At 58.0% G+C, this 17,773-nt stretch overlaps 1 protein-coding gene across 2 annotated transcripts; it reads right to left on the bottom strand.

The window, feature by feature from the left end:
* Positions 1-29: 29 nt before the first annotated feature.
* On the bottom strand, positions 30-15,989 carry FHOD1 (formin homology 2 domain containing 1). 2 transcript variants are annotated; one of them, XM_062621170.1, is made up of 24 exons: positions 15,786-15,989; positions 9,723-9,829; positions 9,536-9,600; positions 8,152-8,219; positions 7,946-8,051; positions 7,725-7,819; positions 7,232-7,343; positions 7,036-7,130; positions 6,796-6,939; positions 6,481-6,689; positions 5,921-6,031; positions 5,613-5,636; positions 5,122-5,175; positions 4,521-4,687; positions 3,435-4,282; positions 3,014-3,166; positions 2,687-2,869; positions 2,336-2,455; positions 1,996-2,157; positions 1,706-1,896; positions 1,432-1,624; positions 1,200-1,353; positions 938-1,114; positions 30-420 (listed from the first exon to the last, which is right to left on the bottom strand). In XM_062621170.1, the coding sequence occupies exons 1-24, from the start codon at positions 15,954-15,956 to the stop codon at positions 338-340; spliced, it is 3,792 nt and encodes a 1,263-aa protein (XP_062477154.1). In that variant the 5' UTR covers positions 15,957-15,989; the 3' UTR covers positions 30-337. The 2 variants fall into 2 exon arrangements, with proteins under 2 accessions (XP_062477154.1, XP_062477155.1); XM_062621171.1 differs by lacking the exons at positions 5,122-5,175; positions 5,613-5,636.
* Positions 15,990-17,773: the final 1,784 nt, after the last annotated feature.

Raw genomic sequence — 17,773 nt, 5'->3', positions numbered from 1 at the left:
TCTCCAGTGCACAGATACGGGACACTAGCAGCGTGTCAATTACTTTATTAACACAGGGGCCATAGGCCAGACCCAGTTCCCAGAGGGGGTCTGGGTCCAGCCCCTTAACCCCTTTAATACTGTTGTGAAGATGAACCCAGAGCCTTCACGCCCGTGCATAGGCACTGAGCATCCTCTATCCCCATAAAGCAGGCAGCTCCAGGGCATCATTCCCATCCTGCTGCCTGCACAACCAGGAGCTGGAGGCCAGCAAGGAAAAGCAAGGTGAGACCAAGGATGCCAATCCTGGAGCACCTGCCACCACCTCCTACAGTGGTGGGGAGCAGCACAAGCCCCCTCAAACCTCCATGCCAGGTGCCCGCCCCAGGCCCAGTGCCTGCACGAGGTCATCGCTGAGCCCGCTCTTCAGTGTCCGTCTCACTGCGGGAAGAGGAGAGGGTGGCACTGGCAGCATGAGCAGTGATGGCTCAGGGTGCCCACTGGACAGGGTAGCTCTGACATACTGGGGAGGGGTGGCAGTGGCACAGTCTGGACTCAGTGTACAAGCTGCTGTGGGCTGGTGGGCTCAACATAGGAGATCAGGGGTGGCCAGAAGGGAAGGAGCCAGGCAGGGTATAGGAACAAGGAGACAGAGATGGGGCAAGGCATGGGGATAGAGCATGAGTACAGACACAGAGATGGGACAGGGATGCAAAGATGGGAAAGAGTACAGGGACAGGGCCACAAAGGTGGGAGAGGGTATGGGGACAGGGACACTGAGATGGGACAAAGTGCAGGTACATACTAGAGCATGGGAAGAGAGACACAGAGCTGCAATAGGCACAAAAACAGGGACACAGGTGGGACAGAGACAGAGAAATGGGACAGAGTACAGGGAAACAGGCACAGCATACAGACCAGAGCCAGTAAAGGGCATGGGGATAGGGCTGGAACTTACACGACTTCCTATTGCCACGGGACCTCCTGCGCTCCTTGTTGGCACAGGGTCGTGGGTTGGTGTTGTGAGTGACCGACTTCACCAGCTGGTCCATGATTTCATCTGAAGCATCATCTGGGGAGCTGGGAACATCCTCTTGGGCTGGAGAGCCCTGAGCCGGGCTGGTGTGCCCTGTCCCTGCAAGAGGACAAGCAGGATGCTCTCATCAGCTGTGCCCAGCCAGCCGGGCATGCCTTGTGTGCCCCTGCCACCCCACTCCTACCCTGGCTGGAGCGGCTGCGGCGGGCAGGGCTGTCCGTGGGAGAGGCCAGCAGGCTCTTCATGCTCTCATGACCTGCTTCCATCTGCTCCTTGGGGCTGCTGGATACCACGGCAGGTGGGGAAGCAGCCTCAGTGATGCCGAAGAACTTTTCTGTCTACAGTGGGAGAAGATGCAGGCGTCAGGGACCTGGTGGGCAACACTTGGTGGTGGTGACAGGCGAGTGTGCCTGTACCTCAGTGATGAGCCGTCCCCGGGTCTTGTTGCGCTCACGGTGGGCAGCCCGTTTCTTCTGCTGCTGCAGGACGCGCTCCCGGCACGTGCGGTATTCCAAGGCAAACTCCCGCAGCAACTTGCAGATGGGAGTCACCTTCACATCCCGCGCCGCACTCACCGGATACCCCAGGTACAGCAGGAAGGAGTGAAACCTGCAGGGACACCGGTCATGACAGGCCATCGATGGGACTAAGGGGGTTACCCACTGTGCCCCCAAGGCCTGAGGCACTGACCTGTTGAGGACACGCCTGTGCACCACCTTCAAGACAACGATGCGCTGGGTGCTGTCCTTGAGGAAGTCTGTCAGCTTGGTTTTCAGCATTGGCTTGGTCTCGTGCTTGGCAATCACCTTCAGGTTGTCCCAGGAGGCCCTGCACCTCCGCTCCAGTTGCACCAGGCTGTTGGCGAGCTCATCAAAGTCAACCTGGTAGAGCAAGATGTCAGCGTTTGGCCATGCTGTGGAGCCGGGCAGCTGTGGGACCCACAGATTTGCCTTGTGCAGGTATCATCTGCCTTGCCTTACCTTGGCAGAGCGGGTGATGGAGGCAATCTCCGAGTAGAGGTCAGTGGTTTCTGGGAACTTTTCTACCACCATCTGGCAGAGATGGTGGAGCAGGGATTGCCGGTGCACTGTGTCCTTCACTTCCGAGACCTTTTCTAGGTAGCCCAGCTCAAAGCCTCTGCTCTGAAACCACAATGGACTCAGCAAGTCCTTCTCCATCTCTCCTCCAGCCCACCTCCAGTCCTCAGACCCAGCAGCACCACCCAGCCTCAGGTGCCATCCCAAGCTCCCATGCACCATGGCTCATCCCGTGCTTGCAGCACCCAAGACAGGCCACATCCCTCCACACCCTGCTTCTCACCTGGGAGCCATTCAAGAAGTTGCCCATGGCCAGCAGTGTGGCCAGGATGCACTTGAAGGTGTGGTTTTCAGCCAGCTGCTCCATGCCCACCTTCAGATCAAAGAGTGGCTCTGCAATCTCCTGGAAGAGGAGAGATGCAGATGAGACCCCTTGGCCATCCCCCTCCCTTAGGAACTTCAGCATTCGCTCTTGCCCATGTGGTCAACCCAAGCCTGTGCTTGCCTTGGAGACCTGCAGCCCGTCCCCAGCCAGGATGGCACTTGCTGTACTTGGACATGGCACATCCCCACTTGGCTCAGAGCTCAGCACTGCTGGGGCTGGGAGGGCACAATGGGGTACATGGCTCTGTACCTGCTCCAGGCTCTCATAGTCCAGCTTGAAGGCCCAGAGCTGGAGCCTGGCTGTGAGGTCACTGATGGAAGACAGGGAGAGCAGGAACTGCTCCGCAGAGCCCAAGGGCACATCAGGGTTAGCCAGCTGGGCCTCCTGGATCTTCTGCTTCTCCTCCTCGGTTGGAACCATGGTCAGGATTTTCTAGAGCAAGGAGGGATGTGTCAGACTCCAAACATGTCACCATGAGATATGTCACTCAGGGCTGACAGGGGCAGGCAGGCCTTCTGGCCGGGGGAAATGACCTATACAAGGACCTCAGGGGGGCTAAGCTTCTCTTGTGCTCACCTCAATCCCTTCCTTATTGACTGCAAACTCATCGAAGTTGAGCACAGCTGTCTTGATGATGTGCACAGGCGGCAGTACCGTGAGGCCAATGTTGATAGCGTTGCTCCTCTTGGGGTCCAGCACCACAACCACCTTCTTCCCATCAATGGCCTTCTGCAAAGAGGACGGGATAGATGGGGACAGGAAAGCAAAGGGCTTCCTTCAAGAAAACACAATGGACACAATGAGCTGATCAGAGACCTGGTGGTAAGCCAAACCCACACACCGCCTATCACTGTCCCTGCCAAGTCTCCAGGCTGCAGGTACACATCATCAGCAGAGGGTAGGGGTGACAGTGCATGCCTAGGGTCCCCAGAGGAATTAACAGCCTTCCTCCCACCCTTCAATTCCCCTTGGCTGATGGGTACCAGCCCATGGGTACCTTTGAAGTTGGTACTTCCTTTGACCGTGACTCAAAGAGATGTTCCAGTTTGGCAGTATTGACTTCAACGCTCTGCAGGGATGCCCACAGCGTCGCCTGGCCAAACCTGCCTGTCCCCACAGTGCCATCTAGCTGCTTCAACTCCTTCCAGAAGAGCTTCACTGTCTTCTTCTTGGCCTCAGAGGGACCATCCATTATGGAAGGGCCTGGCAGCCCTGGCAGAGGTGGGCAGCCAGGGACAGCAAGAGGTGGAGGTGGTGGGCAGCCAGAAAATGCAGGAGGTGGAGGTGGAGGTGGTGGGCAGCCAAGGACAGCAGGAGGTGGAGGGGGAGCCATTAATGCTCCAGCTTTTGTTACTTCAATTGCGGGAGGGAGCAAGGAGCCATTGGTTATTGGCCCCGTGTCCAGGATGTCAAAGTCTTCTTCTTCCCCCAGATCAGTAAAGTCCAGGTCCTTGATCTTCAGCTGTGCAGGGCTGGCCTCCAGGCGCTCCCATGTCAGCTCCACATCCTTCTTGATGGGCATCATCCCAGTGTTCTCCAACTTCTGTGTGTGGGTCTCAGCATCTACGCTGGACATGGCACGCGCTAGCTTGGCATGAGCACTGGCCACCAGCCCATCTGGAGCCCTGCCATGGGACCAGGAACCCTCCTGCTCCTGGCTGCCACCTCCAACGGTATCCATCACCACCTCACCCTGGACCAGGGCAGATGAGGAGACCTCAGGGGAGATCTTCTCCCTCCCTGGCTCTGAGGAGCCTTTAGCGTAGAGCATGTCCAGCATGAACTTGGTGTCAGAGGAGATGGTGCTGCAGGAATCAGTGGTGTCCTGCTGAGCCAGGCAAGACCCTGCAGGGAGAGGGGTAGAGGCTGTGGTAACTGTGCTGGGCTGCACATAGAGTTGGGGTCCTGCTCCTTGGTGGGCTGTGCTCGGATGCCGGTGTTCGGAGTGGGACAGGGAGGCACCACCCAGCTTCTCCATGGCTCTGAGTATCAGGCATGGGCTGGGGGCAGAAAGGCCACTAATGCCCATTATGGGGACCCCAATGAGCCCAGAGCCAGCAACACATACCCTGGAAACACTTACTTGTGTTGGGTGTCTCCATGCTGGACTCAGGGGCACTGCTATCCCTGTCCCAAGCGAGAGTGGTGGGATGCTGCAGGGCAGCATCACTGAAGACATTGAGCCGTCCCTTGGTCATGGAAGAGATCTTGTCCTTCTGGGCTGCAGCCAGATTCTCCAGGAAGCGAGCTCTGCAAGACAGGGGCAGATGTTGGCCAGGAGCAAGGCAGGGATGGGGATGATTGGGACAATGGGCAAACCATGCCATGTCACACTGCACAGCCAGCCCCACAGCACAGAAACCCCCTGCCTGGGCCACACAACATCAGGAACATGGAGGATTCAACCTCCTCTAAGTGCTGCAAAGAGGCAGATGATGCCACCAAAGCTTGGGGACAGAGATGCTGCAGTCCCATGAGAGCCAAAGGCTCATGTCTTTGTCACCTTTTGGCCCCAGCAGACCTGGTGCTCACTGCAACCCTCATCCAAAAGCTACAAAACCCAGGCAGAGATTTGTGGGGACTGTCCTGCTCTGCATGCCCTGTGTGGCCAGAGGCCAGAAGCCTCCAGCAGGCGCTGGCCAAAGGAAACACACACCTGGAGACACACGCATGCCTCTACTTACTCAAACCTCCTCAAAATAGGCTTGTCCCCATGCAAGGAGGGGTCATCCTCCCGCCTGAGGGAAAATAGGGGTTAGCCCCCACTGCTGCCAGATCCCCTGGGCTCGCTCCTCCTGCACACCCCCTCTGACAGCCCTCCAGCATGGGACCCTTGTCCTGCTGTCACCCCATGGCACTGGGGAGCCGGGAGATGCCCAGCAAATCCCTTCCTGCCCAGGCACAAAATGGCATTAGGTGTTGGTGAGATGGTGCAGCATCCACTGCACCAGAGCCACCCAGTTTGCCACCAGGAATGCAATGTCAGGCCCCTGCCAGCCCCAGAGGGACATCTCACCCTAGAAGGTGGGGAGAAGAAGGTGCTGTCACCCTTCGATGATGGGGGCCAGAGGGGAGAGGTGAGGGATGGGAACAGCAAGTGGGGCAGGACAGTGCCCGTTCCTGCCAGAGCATCACTCTGGGAAGAAGCACACACATGCAGAGCCCAGGCACTTACCAGACAGGGGCAGTTTGGCGCAGCCTGCAAAAGGAAAGATAGAAAAGAGTAGGCAGAGAAGAGGTCAAGCGTGGACAAGAGGAAGAGTGAGGAGTTGCTGGAGAGGAGCTGTGCACGTGTGAAGGATGCCCTGGAGCCCCTGGCCGGTCCCTTTCAGACATCTGCTCCCCCTGTTACACTTCTCTCCATCCCTGGTGCCTACCTAGACCCTGTTTCCCTGTGTTGACACAGGTGCACCCCACACTCCTGGGAGCCCCCATGCCACCCCGGGGGGACCCCTGTGCACCCAGCCCCTCCTGGCTCCCTACCTGTAGACACTGCGCTCGCCTGGGGCTGGAGGCTGCTCCTTGTCAGCCGGTGGGGAGGCCAGTGTGAGCTGCACGCTGGACGCGCTGCTGAAGACACTGCTGGGACACAGGCTGGAGAAAGAGGTGACAGGGAATGAGGGCAAGTCCTGCAGAGCTGCCCTCACCCTGGCACTGAGAATGGACCTGAGCACTGCTCACACTGTATCCCAGCATCTTCACCATAGAAACAGAATCCCAGACTGGTTTGGGTTGGAAAGGACCTTAAAGCTCATCCAGCTCCAAACCCCTGCCATGGGCAGGGACACCTTCCACTAGACCAGGTTGCTCCAAGCCCCATCAAACCTGGCCTTGAACACTGCCAGGGATGGGGCAGCCACAGCTTCTCTGGACAACCTGTGCCAGGGCCTCAGCACCCTCACAGTAAAGACCTTCTTCCTTCTATCTAGCCTGAACTTTCCCTGCTTCAGTTTAAACCCATCACCCCTTGTCATATTGCTACAGACCCTGATGAAAGAGTCCTGGGACCATTCCCACCTTGGGCCACCTCCAGCCAAACTTACTCTGTTGGGCTGCTCAGCATGGGGACAGCTGGGGTCTCCTCAGTGGGGGGCTCCTTTGGGGTTCCAGGGGACCCAAGCTGTGCATCAGGACCAGGCTCTGGGCAGCCGGCCTGGAATCGCCACCCACGCCGGCCCTCGTCTGTCCTCCTCCGGTCCTTGCGTCCCCCTGAGGGTGGCTCTTCCACACCATCCTCCAGTTTGAGAGCGCTCTGTGGAGGGAACAGGAGGGCACGTCAGCCCCACCACCCCCCCACTTGCCCTCCCTGCTGCCACAGGACATGGTGCATGGTCAGACCCCACAGGAGCCACACTCACCTCGTAGAGTGTGAACTGGTGTTTCAAGTCAAGGTCGGTGCCCTTGCTGCCTAGGAACTGCTGCACCACCTGTTCCATGCCCTGCTGCTCCAGGCAGTCCGTCACATCGTAAAACGTATCCTGGTCTGGGAGGGCTGCCAGTGTCTAAGCAGGACCAAAAGGATGGTGGTGAGGCCAGTGTGACCCACACTGAGCCCTGCCACTGTGGCACCACAGGGACACCCTGCCACCCCCCTGGACCTTGTTGATCAGTGTCATGGCAAAGACCAGCAGCTCTGTGTCAGCCCCATTGCGTTGCTCCAGGACAGCCATCAGGTTGGACCAGGGACAGGTTCCTAGGAAAAACAGCCCATGCCAGTGACACACGGGACAAGGACACACACACACATATGTTGTCCCCCGGTGGGGACCTTGCAGAGGCTGCTGCTGCACCCACCTCTTGCCTGGTCCACGGCATTGACGGCGTGGATGACAAGCAGGGCATTGGGCTCTGTGTACTCCACAAACACCAGCAGCAGCTTCAGAGCCATCTTCACCACCAGGCGATACTGGGACAAGGGACAGTGGCTGGGATGGCAGCGGTGTCTGCTGGGTCACCATGCTCTGGGGCTGGGGGCTCTGCCATGGGACCACAGACTGGCCTGCAGCTATGATGCTGATGGGCAATGGGCACTGGGAAGGCACCTGGAGTGGGACCTTTTTGCTCAAACTCTCTGCCCAGGAGCATGGCCACATCAGGATGGGGAGCTCCAGAAACCTGCATGGCTTCCAAATCGTTGGGAGCAGAACCCAACACATACAAAGGGCACTGAGCCCAAAGGAAAAGGATGGGATAAATCCCCTATGGGACAGTGCAAGGAGACAGCCACAGGCAGGGAAGAAGGGTGCAGTGAGGGACACAGGCAGCCCCCAGGGCAACAGGAGCTTACTGGGCTTCCTGACAGAGTGTAGAGCCACTGGACAGTCTCGTTGTGGTTGATGACACCCTGCATCCCATCCACGAAGAGCATGATCTGGCTCAAGGCTGCAAGGCAGAGAGCAGGCAGGGTCACAGCGCAGCAGGGATAGGGCTTTTCTTGGAGGGGGCTGCCTCACCCCCCTCCAAGTGCCAGTCTTCCTCCCTAGGGATGAGAGGTGCCCAAACACCAACCCCGGAGGATGTAATTCTTGTAGTTCTGGTCAGCCTCTGCCCCCACTTTGATCAGGCACGTCAGCCCATCCAGGTTCACAAACTCCGGCACCAGGTCCTTGTCCTCCTGCAGGCCAAAGGCCAGGTGTTACCGCAGTGTGGGGAGGCAGGCGTGGGCTGCCAAACCCCAGGGAACCCCCCCCTGGGCCCCACCAGCATCACTGTACCTGAAAAAGCTGCTTGAGGGAGAAGAGAGATCGCCGCAGCTCCGGCCCTTGCGAGTTGTACAGCTTCTCTGGAACAAAAGGACTGACGTTGAATCGGGGCTCTGGAATGCCGCCAGCTGCCTGGGAAAGCCCCTCAACTCAACTCAACCCTGTGCTGTCATCCCATGATGCCGGCACTGCCCCCGGGTGGAGGCAGCTGCAGCAACACCCCTACTTATTTCAGCCATGCCACCTTCCAATTTCCTTTCGTTGTGCCGCCTTTTTCTGCCCGGCAATGACATAAGAATCTCCTCTGGTTTCCTGTGCATAACCGAAACAGGAACAAGGGCAAGAGGTTGAGCTACTTTTAGCCATCACTCCTTACACATTTGCCCTGATCCTGGAGTTCCCAGCAGCCCCACAGCTTGGGAAAAGCTGCAGGATGGGGATGGGAAGGATGGCAGCATGACACTGGCTCGGGGACAGAAGGACAGACACTGGGAAGGAGACTATGTGCTTATGGGGATGGTGCCTGCAGGCAGGAGCCTGCACGGAACAGCCAGGGCAATGGGAAACTGGAAAGTTCCACTTAAAACAAATGTGCAGACCAAAGCCACTGGGAGTCAGCACTTCCTGCATCCAAAGCTCGAGTTATCTGAGCATCCCCAGTTATTTGGGTCAGGCTTATGCGTGTAACAAGCCAGAAGCAAGCTGTGCAAGGAACCCTCCAGTAATGCTGACAGGGCTCTGTAAAACATGAGGTCCCAGCAGCCTCCTCTGCTCACTTATCAGCTTGTCACAGCAGCCAGAGGGAAAACAGAGCAGCCCAGAGGGAAAGCAGACAGTCCAGAGCTCAGTCTGAGCCTGGGAACTGCTCACAAAGAGCATGACCCCTATCCTGGCCTTCCTGACCCTTCCCGCGTCACTCAGGCTTGGCTGCAGCCCTGCCTGGCCAGCTGATGCCCGGCCAGCATTCTCTGCTCAGCGCTTGTTTCCCCTCTTGCTAAGGAGGAAAGAGGCTTCGGCACTCCTGAGCATTGTGCAGGACCTCCGAGCAGGCAGCCCCAAGGTGCAGCAGCACTTTCTGCTGCGCAAAACTATTTATTTGCATCCTGCAAGGCTATATTTAGAGCTTGCCTGAATGACCCGGAGTATCTGCAGTGGGTGGTGGGCTCCCAGCCCAAAGGGCAAAAATCCTGATCTCTGAGGATGCAGGGGATTAACCCAGCAGGTCCCCACCAGCCTCATGGGGTCCATGTCCCTGAATCTCAGGGACAGGTTATGGAGCAGAAGCAGCCCTGGGCTGATTGCTCCCTCTTTCCATCACAAAAAGCCTGTCCAAAACTCTTGGCAGAGATCAAGCCACCACCCAGAGAGGGGGACAAGCTGCCGGAGGAGGACTCACCAATGATGGCATGGACTCGGACAGAGAGCTGTGTGCGAAGGATCAGGGTTGGCCGTCTCCCCTTCCTAGGGACACGGGAAACTTTGTGAGCATTTGCAGTTGGAATCACCATGGTTCCCATTGTTCACACGCACATGAGGTCCCCGTGTCCCATCCCTGGAGGGCTGGGCCACCCCATGTGCCTCACCTGACCTCCTCGTAGAAACTTTCCAGATCATCCTTCTGCTCCAGCAGGGATAAGTCAAGGTCCAGGTAGTGCCCAGAGGGTGAGACCTGCAGTGTGCAGTCCTCCAGCTGGGGATGCAGATAGCCTGGCTGAGCCCCTGTGCCCACCCGGCTCCAGAGGATGCAGCATCCCTGGGTCACCCTCCTGCACACACCAAGCACACCCAGCAGCCACATCCCACAGCAGGGTGGCAGATCCCATCCTGGATCCATGGGGAGATGCTCTGGCACCCTCCAATGGCAAACAGAAAAAACATGGAGCCCCAGGCTGGGAAAAGGCAGAGCGAGGGTAGTGCCAGGCTCCTTGGCAGATTTGCACCCCTGGGGCACCAGGGCAGGACCTGCCTCCTCCCAGGGCTGGTGCCTTCGCCTGGGCTGATGAATTGCCTCCATCTGCACAGACTGGGTCTGTGAGAACCACCAAGGCACACAAGAGGACACCCCAAACAGGCGAAAACCCCACAGGGGTGTCCCCCGGTGACGCAGCCTCTGGCTCAGCCTACAGCCATGCAGCATCTTCCAGCCGACTGACCCAGAAAAGCACAGCCCAAGGCAAGGCTAGGGTGAGGCCATCTCCCTTAAAAGTCCACGTACAGCACCCATGGTGCACCCTGACAGGCGGGCACATCACCTGGGGGTGCTCCAGAGCCCCTGAACTGCCTGGGACCCAGCAGCACCCTACAGCACCCAGGGATCCTGGGTGAGCTCCTGATGGGAGCAATTTGCTCTCAAGGTGTATGTAGGGGCAAAGGGAGCGCAAATGCCTGCCTGGTCTTGCCAGTACCCTGCACATCTGGACCTGTTCCTAAAGCATTTGTAGTACACCCCTCACCCTACCTCTAAGGAATTGATGCTCCTTCCCAACTGCCCACAGCAGTTGCTGTGTAACCACCTGGGGAGCTGAGCATCAGGGATAAAACCCCATGATTAATGCTACTACTGCTGCCAAAAAGAGCAAGCAGCACAAGCAGCAACCAGGGAAGAGAAGTGGGGCTCATCAGTTACTTAAAAACCCACCCCAATTTCAGCCCCAAACTGCACAACCTGTGGCCAAGGAGATGGTCACAGCTTCTCTGCCTTTACCACCAATGCCTTTCACCACCATGGCCCTGGCCACCCTCAAGTGACCCACAGCAGTGCTGGGTATGGCTCCTGCATCTCACTGGGATTGCTTTCCATGAAGCCCCACGTCCTCAAGTCACAAGAGCTCACATGACTTCACTGTGAACGTGACAGTAAACCTGAGGGCAAGGAAGAAATGCCACGTGCATTAACACCATTAACAACTCTGACTAAGCCTTGGATAAGAAGCAATTTGGCAGGGCACTGCTGCTGGGTTGTTCATATTCATAGCGTCCTACTCCACCTCCAGCAGTTGCTGGCCATGCCAGCCAGCCATGGCAACCTGCACCAAACACAGGCTTGTCCTCGGCTGCACTCTCGGCTGCTAGCCCTGCCTCTGTGTAGGGTGTTTGCTCATGCTAGCCCCATGCAGGGTTTGATGCAGGGGAAATCTTCAGTGTCTCCACAGGGACAGACTCTTCCAGGCATTCATGTGTCCTCCTGTGCACCCCTGCATCCTCCTAGGCTGCATCCCCCTGGGTATCCCTTCAGCCAACCCCACATCCTCCTGGGCATCTTTGTAACCTCGTAACCACCCCTTTAGTCATCTCTGCATCCTCCTGGGAATACCCACATCCTGTCAGGCATCTCCTCAGGCATTCCCACATCCTCCCAGGCACCACTGCATCCTCCTGGGCACTCAAATACAGTACAAAGCAACTCTCACAGCTCCAGCACAAAAGCTTTGCCTTCTCTGGGCAGCCAGAACCCCAGCAAGCCAGAGCTGACATCCCCAGCTCCTCTTGAGGCCAGTGACATGTCCCAGCTGGTGGGGTAGGCCAAGCCCCTGGGACTCGACCCCGCATGTTTCCCGTGTGAGCTTGGCAGCGCTCCCCACGAGGGATGCTCCAAGAGCTGGGCCCAGCTTTGGCTGCACCCCCCCTGGCAAGCAGCAGCCCCCGGGGATGGGACAGGCTGTCCCAGGCTCATGCTGCCCTGCCAAACATCTCAGGACAGCATTTCCACCCCAGGGAGCACCAGCTGAGGCTCTGAGCTGGGACCTCGGGGCTGTGCTGCTGGGGACAGCACACTGGGGTCATGGGGTAAAGACAGATCCTGGCGTGGGGCAGCTCTGATCTATCTGCCTCCTGCATGTAAATCCATTTTAAAATGAGCTGAGCTTCAAGTGTCATAGGGACTTGCAGGGGAAGGAGAGCATCCCACGCTCACACCTCCAGCCCGAGGCTCCAAGGAGGCCCGTGCACCCCCAGCAGTACTGATGCCCCTCATCTGCTACATGGGGAAGTTCTGGTGTCTCCCTGAGGACAAAGTGCTGGTGCCAGCCCCAGTGTGGGACCAGGACCCCATGGTCCAGAGAGGGGTTTGCCTGTGTTAAGAAAGCCCCACTCTACCTATGCTGATGCCTCAGACCTGAGACATGGGGAAGGCAGGAACACATGGATCTCCCTGATTCTACCAACCTCTAGTGTTGTGGCTGGCTTTGCAGTTCAGCAATGACATACATGCCAGGCAAATGATTTCCCAGGGAAAGCCAGCTCCCCTCAGGATGGGGCTGCCCCCTGAACCATGGGATGTGATGGAGACATCCTCCACCCACAACCTAACTGGTGCCACGCACCATGGCATCATGTCTTCCTGCTCACCCATATCATGGCATTCCCACACGGGAGAATGCTCCATGGCTGGGCAGTGAATATCCTCTTTATCTGCCAGCGGAGGAAACATTTTCCCCTTTCTCCGACACTTTCTTTCTGCACTGACCACAATTTGCTCGTGTTGCTTCAGCTCTTCTAGGAAGGCCATGGGGGAAATACAGAAAAAAAAATCTAATATTTGCTGCAGCTGAAGGAGGAGTTAAACACAAGACAGCCCCAACCAGCAACCAAGTGCATTCCGTTTCAGGGCTCAGAAGGTTGTTTATTGGCAGGCTTTTGGTCCTGCCTGCACCTATCTGATGGATGGTAGCAAGTGGATGGGAGCACTGCCATTACCTTATCATGGGGGTAAAAATCCATCCCGGGGCCAGGAGGGGTCTCTGGAGGTCACCCAGAGCTGGCCCAGAACTGCACACCTGCTCGCAAACGGTCCTTGCTGCTCCTCCAGCCAGGCTTGTTGCTCGTTAACAGAGCCACGTTTCTCATCAACAGACCCAAGGCAACCAGAGGATTGCTGGAGCTGGCACTCCATTGCTGGCACTCCGGCAACCCCATGGAATGCATGCCTGGCTACAACTCCCACCCTGGGACCTGGACACTGCTAGGAGCTGGGAATCGCCAGAGGCTGCTGAGGACCAGCACCTGGCCCTAACCATTTGGCAAGAAGCAAACAGCAGTTTCAAAGTGCTGCTGTGGACCCCATCTCACCACTTCCATGCCTGTCTGAGGTGAACCAGAGCAAAGCTCCCCTTGAGCCAGTTAGGAAATAGAGGACAATGGGGCTGGTGGGACGGGGCTCATGCACCTTGTAAGTGCACTAGCAGCTCTCCTCTATCAAGCCTGAGAGCTTGCAGTGAGCTTATGGCACCAAGGACAGAGAGCTGTTTGCTTTTCCCTGGGTTTCCAGTGGGGGAAGGGGAAAGTAATGCTCCAGCCCCTGGGTTATGCAATTATTTGGAAAAATCCCTAGATCTCTGGGGCAAGGGAGTGCAGCAGCATCTGGGGACCTTCCCTGTCAAAACCTGCTTGTGGAGGTTCAGAAAAGGCCCACGCCCAGCACGAGCATCACCCAAGGGTACTAGAAAAATGCTGGAGAGCAGGAGAAGATAGTATCAGCCCGTAGCTGAACAATGCGGCAGCACAAACAAAGCAGGAAGGTATTTCCAAGCACAAACACATTTTCCGGAGAGCATGAAAAAGTCATCAGCGGTGGGTTGAGCTGCAGGAGAGGAAGCACTGGGGGTGTCATGGGGCAGGACAGGCTGTTCAAGGCAGTGATACTGGCATGAGAAACCTCCTGCTCATCTTCTCCAGGCTGTTCCCAGGGCTGGGAGCAGCTCTCCTGTGCCCAGGGAGGGCAGGATGCCACTAGCCCCCACGACAGAACCCCATGGGCTCTATAGTTCATCCTCCTTTGGTGATGTAGGGACCTCTGGTTGCATTCTCCCAGCCATTGCATCCTCCTCCCTGTGCTGCTCAGCTCTGGGCATGCTGCCCTGCAGGACAAGCCTGGCACCAGGCACCCCTGGCTGATTTTTATTAACAGCCAGTTCCTTGGGAAAAATCCGACTGTTCATTTACTAATTTTAGGGCAGTGAGTAATGGAGCTGAGCACCACCTGGCACGAGGGGCACCAAGGGACGTTTCTGCTCATCGTACCAGTGTAATGTCATCTGAGCAGTTCCGGGGTGCCAGCTCTGGATTTGGATTGAACCAGGTGGCTCAGGATAGTGACCTTGCTCCGCAGGCTGTAAATCTCCGTGCAGAGGCTCCCAATGAACACATTGTCTCATGCAAATCCCAGCCAGCATCCCAACTTGTCAGGCTGGGCTGTGGCTCAGAAAGCTCTACGTAATAAAGGGATCATGGTTTATAACCTATATAACTCATATAAATGAGGACTCTGGCTTATAAACCCAAAGCAGGGTCCTATTTGCAAATGTCACCAAGAGTTACAAGATGTAGGAAAACTACAGATAAAAAAATATCCAGAACTTGACTTAGGCAGAGAACAAAGCTTGAAATCCCAGATCAACATGCCTCTGCTGCGCACAGGACCTCTTTGCAGCACTCCTGTCCTAGGGAACGCCATACCCAGCCCCCCCATGTCACCACACAGCACCCCCGGATGGTGATCCCGTTACAGCCAGCTTCTGCCTGGGAGGAGAGCACACGCCTGAAATTTGAGTTTGCTCCATTCGTCATGTCTCAGGGCTAGTTGTTCCCAAACAAACTCCATTTAGTCACCACCTAAAAATCCCATGATGACGATGACATGAGACACTGACACTTTGCTTCAAGGAAAATGAAAAGTGGGTTAAAAGGGAATGTTTTGTGGTGCAGGCAAAAGTCTCGCAGTGATCCCCTCTCCCTGGCAGGGCAGCAAGCTCAGTGCCAGGCACATGGAACTGATTTCCCCCTCCTGCTGCCTCCATCTGTCCTCTCCAGCTATGAGCAGGGTACATTGCCCCTGCCTGCCTGGGTTCCTGCCTGCACTCCTGCTGTGCTGCAAGACAAGAGATGCTCAGCCATTGCCAAAGCTCTGCTGGTCCACACGCATTAAAGAAAACACGCCTATCCCCACCCTGTAAAGGATGCTCTGACAGCATCACTCCAACAAGACACCCCAGAGGGAAGGTCCCCCGACTCCTCTTCTCCCTAGCCTCTTTTACCCAGCCTGGAGCAGGCCTGAGGCCACACAAGCAAGAAATGGAGCCTCGCTTTGGCCTCCTGCCTTCCTCCTGGACGGAGGAAATTGCTCAGCACAAGTTTCCGCTAAAGACTGCCGGTGGACTGGCAGAGTGAAGGGCTGCGGGTCCTCCGGCCCCACCGGCACCTCCCCAAAGCTCACGGGCTGCAGTGAGTGGGGATACTGGCCCGGTCCCCCCAGTGTCAGGGAGCGGTGTGCTCCCTTCGAGGCTCGGCTCTACTCCTGGAACGGAGTGTGAAGGGTGGATGTTGGGATAGGAGACCGCTGCCTGGGTCAGCCCCGACGAGATGGGAATGGACACGTGCCCTCATCCTGCTTCCCTTTGCCCGGGTTCCTGACTGCTCTGAGCAAGCACATTCTCTTCCTCTCCGCCGACTCATCCGGTGCCGGCCGAGAACCGGCATCTCCCGCAGAGGGCTCACGGATTCCGCCGTGACTCACACCGGGAGCGCTGTCCGTGCTCCGGCGGGGGCACACTGCCCAGTCCCTCACCTCCCCTCCGTGCTCCTTCCAGACCACTCCCGACTCCAGCCCTGTACCTGCCCGCCTTCCCCGCCCTCCCGTGGCTCCCCCTCACCGGCAGCGGAGTCCCGACCAGGCGGTGCAGCGCGGGCAGCTGCGCCCCAAGGGGCAGCGCCTCCACCACGGCATAAACCGGGGCTCGCCGTGGCTCCGGGAAGCTGCCGCAGCCGAAGGGATCCGAGTCCTCCAGGTACTGGATCCGGCACTGAACCACCACCTCCGCCATGACGCCACCAGCGCAGCCCCCGCTCCGCCACCGGAGCAGCGCAGGAAGCCACGCCCCCGTCTGAGCCCACCCCACCGAACACACCCCCTCCGGTGACCACGCCCCCATCCCCCTCCCGGCCACGCCCCCTCCGCTACGGACCGCTCGGGGCGCCCTCCCGCGGCCGCCCGGCAGCTCCCGGGGATGCTCCGGGGGACGCTGTAGGGGAGGCTCCAGGAATACTCTGGAGGGATCCGGCGGAAGATTCGGAGGATTCCGGGGGATGGTCCAGGGGACGCTCCCGCGATGCTTCGGGGGGCTCCAGGGGAGTCTGGGGGATGCTCCAGCAGGCTCCGTGGGGCTCCGTGGTGCCGGTGGGTCTTACCCCAGAGCTGGGGGCCAGCGGGGCAGCCCAGTGCCTCCAAGCCCGGTGTTGATACAAACGAGATCGTTGCGCATGCAGGGTATCGATGTTAACGAGAACATCCAAAATGGACAGAGTAGTGTTGTATGGTGAGTTTGGGAAGGAGGATGCAAAGGGGAGCCAGAACCCCTGGGAGGATCCCCAGAAGAAGCACGGCTGCACCAGGAATGGGGACATGGGCAGATTTCATCTCCCATGGACTCAGCACAAAGCACAAGCCTTCAAGGAAAAGCTTTAGCAAAGGTGATTTGACCTTTTTGATTGCATACTGGGCAGTGCAAATAGCTCAACACAGTGAAGTGGTGTTCCCCTCTCTCTTGGCTCCCAGTAGGAGAGAGGTGTGAACAGACTGGGGGAGCTTTGCAGAGACCCCCATGCAGTAGCACAGGCTGGGTCCAAGAGGCCAGGGCAGCAGGGCAGGACCAGCCTGTGGGAGGCAAGGCAAAGGGGGATTTAATTAAACCTTTGGCAGCTTAAAGGGGAAACAGGAGGCAGCGGCTTCTCAGGGCAGCCCTTGCAAGGCTTTTTCTGTGTCTCCACAGACAAGGTGTCCTTCTGTCCATGCTCCAGGGACACACGGATGCAGCTCAGAGCTGGCTCCCCATGAAGTGTGCTGATACCACGCCTTCCTGCCCTCTGCCAGGCAGCATCACTGCTCCTCAGGCTGCTGGGCATCCCTCACTGTCTGCCCAGGCCATGAGGCCCTGGATCTGGGACCACAGAGATGGGATGAGGGAGATGGGGCAGCTCCTGGAGCAGAGTGGACAGCCTAGGTTTGGTGGGCAAGTGGGAGCTTTTAGGGGTGTCTAAGAGGGGCTGAGGAGGGAAGCGGGACCCCTTTGGAATGCTTCCAGACTAGTGCTCAGGCAGCGGCTGGGGCAGGAATGGGTGGTCTTGGTTGGCAGCAGGAGGGGGACTGAGGAGATTGAGAACATGATGGGTGCAGGAGGACTGAACCAGGGTGAGGGGACTTGGGCAGAGCATGGGTGCCAGTGGAGGACACGGGGCACTGAGGTGATGCAGGAGGCACGGGTATGGTATCAGGGAGGAGCAGGGCAGGGGACACCAGAGTGATGCAGGTGGCACCAGAGAAGTTGCAGGGAGGAGTAGGGCAGGGGTTTGGCATGGGGTAGGGGGGTACCGCGACCCCAGCGGCACCAGGCTGATAGGGGGGTGGAACCGGATTTGGCTCAGGGGGCCGAGGTGTGGCAGCGTAACAGCGGAGGTGGTGCAGGGACACTGGAGGGGAGCGGGACTGGCGCAGTCGGGGCGCGGCGGAGCAGAGTGCGCGGGGTGTGCAAGCCAGTACCGGGGCTCCCGGCAATACCGAGAGGGTTGGCGGGAGGGAGGGGCTGGCGGAGCCGGTGGCGGAGGGGGCCGGCCCGGCGCGGATGTGCGCGTGACGCGGCAAGGG

The sequence above is a fragment of the Pezoporus occidentalis genome, unplaced genomic scaffold (genome assembly GCF_034315485.1).
Source record: "Pezoporus occidentalis ecotype Australia unplaced genomic scaffold, CSIRO_AGI_Poc_V1 ctg229, whole genome shotgun sequence".
NCBI lineage: Eukaryota > Metazoa > Chordata > Aves > Psittaciformes > Psittacidae > Pezoporus > Pezoporus occidentalis.
Note: the sequence above shows the minus strand (reverse complement) of the source record. Positions and strands in the feature narration are given on the sequence as shown.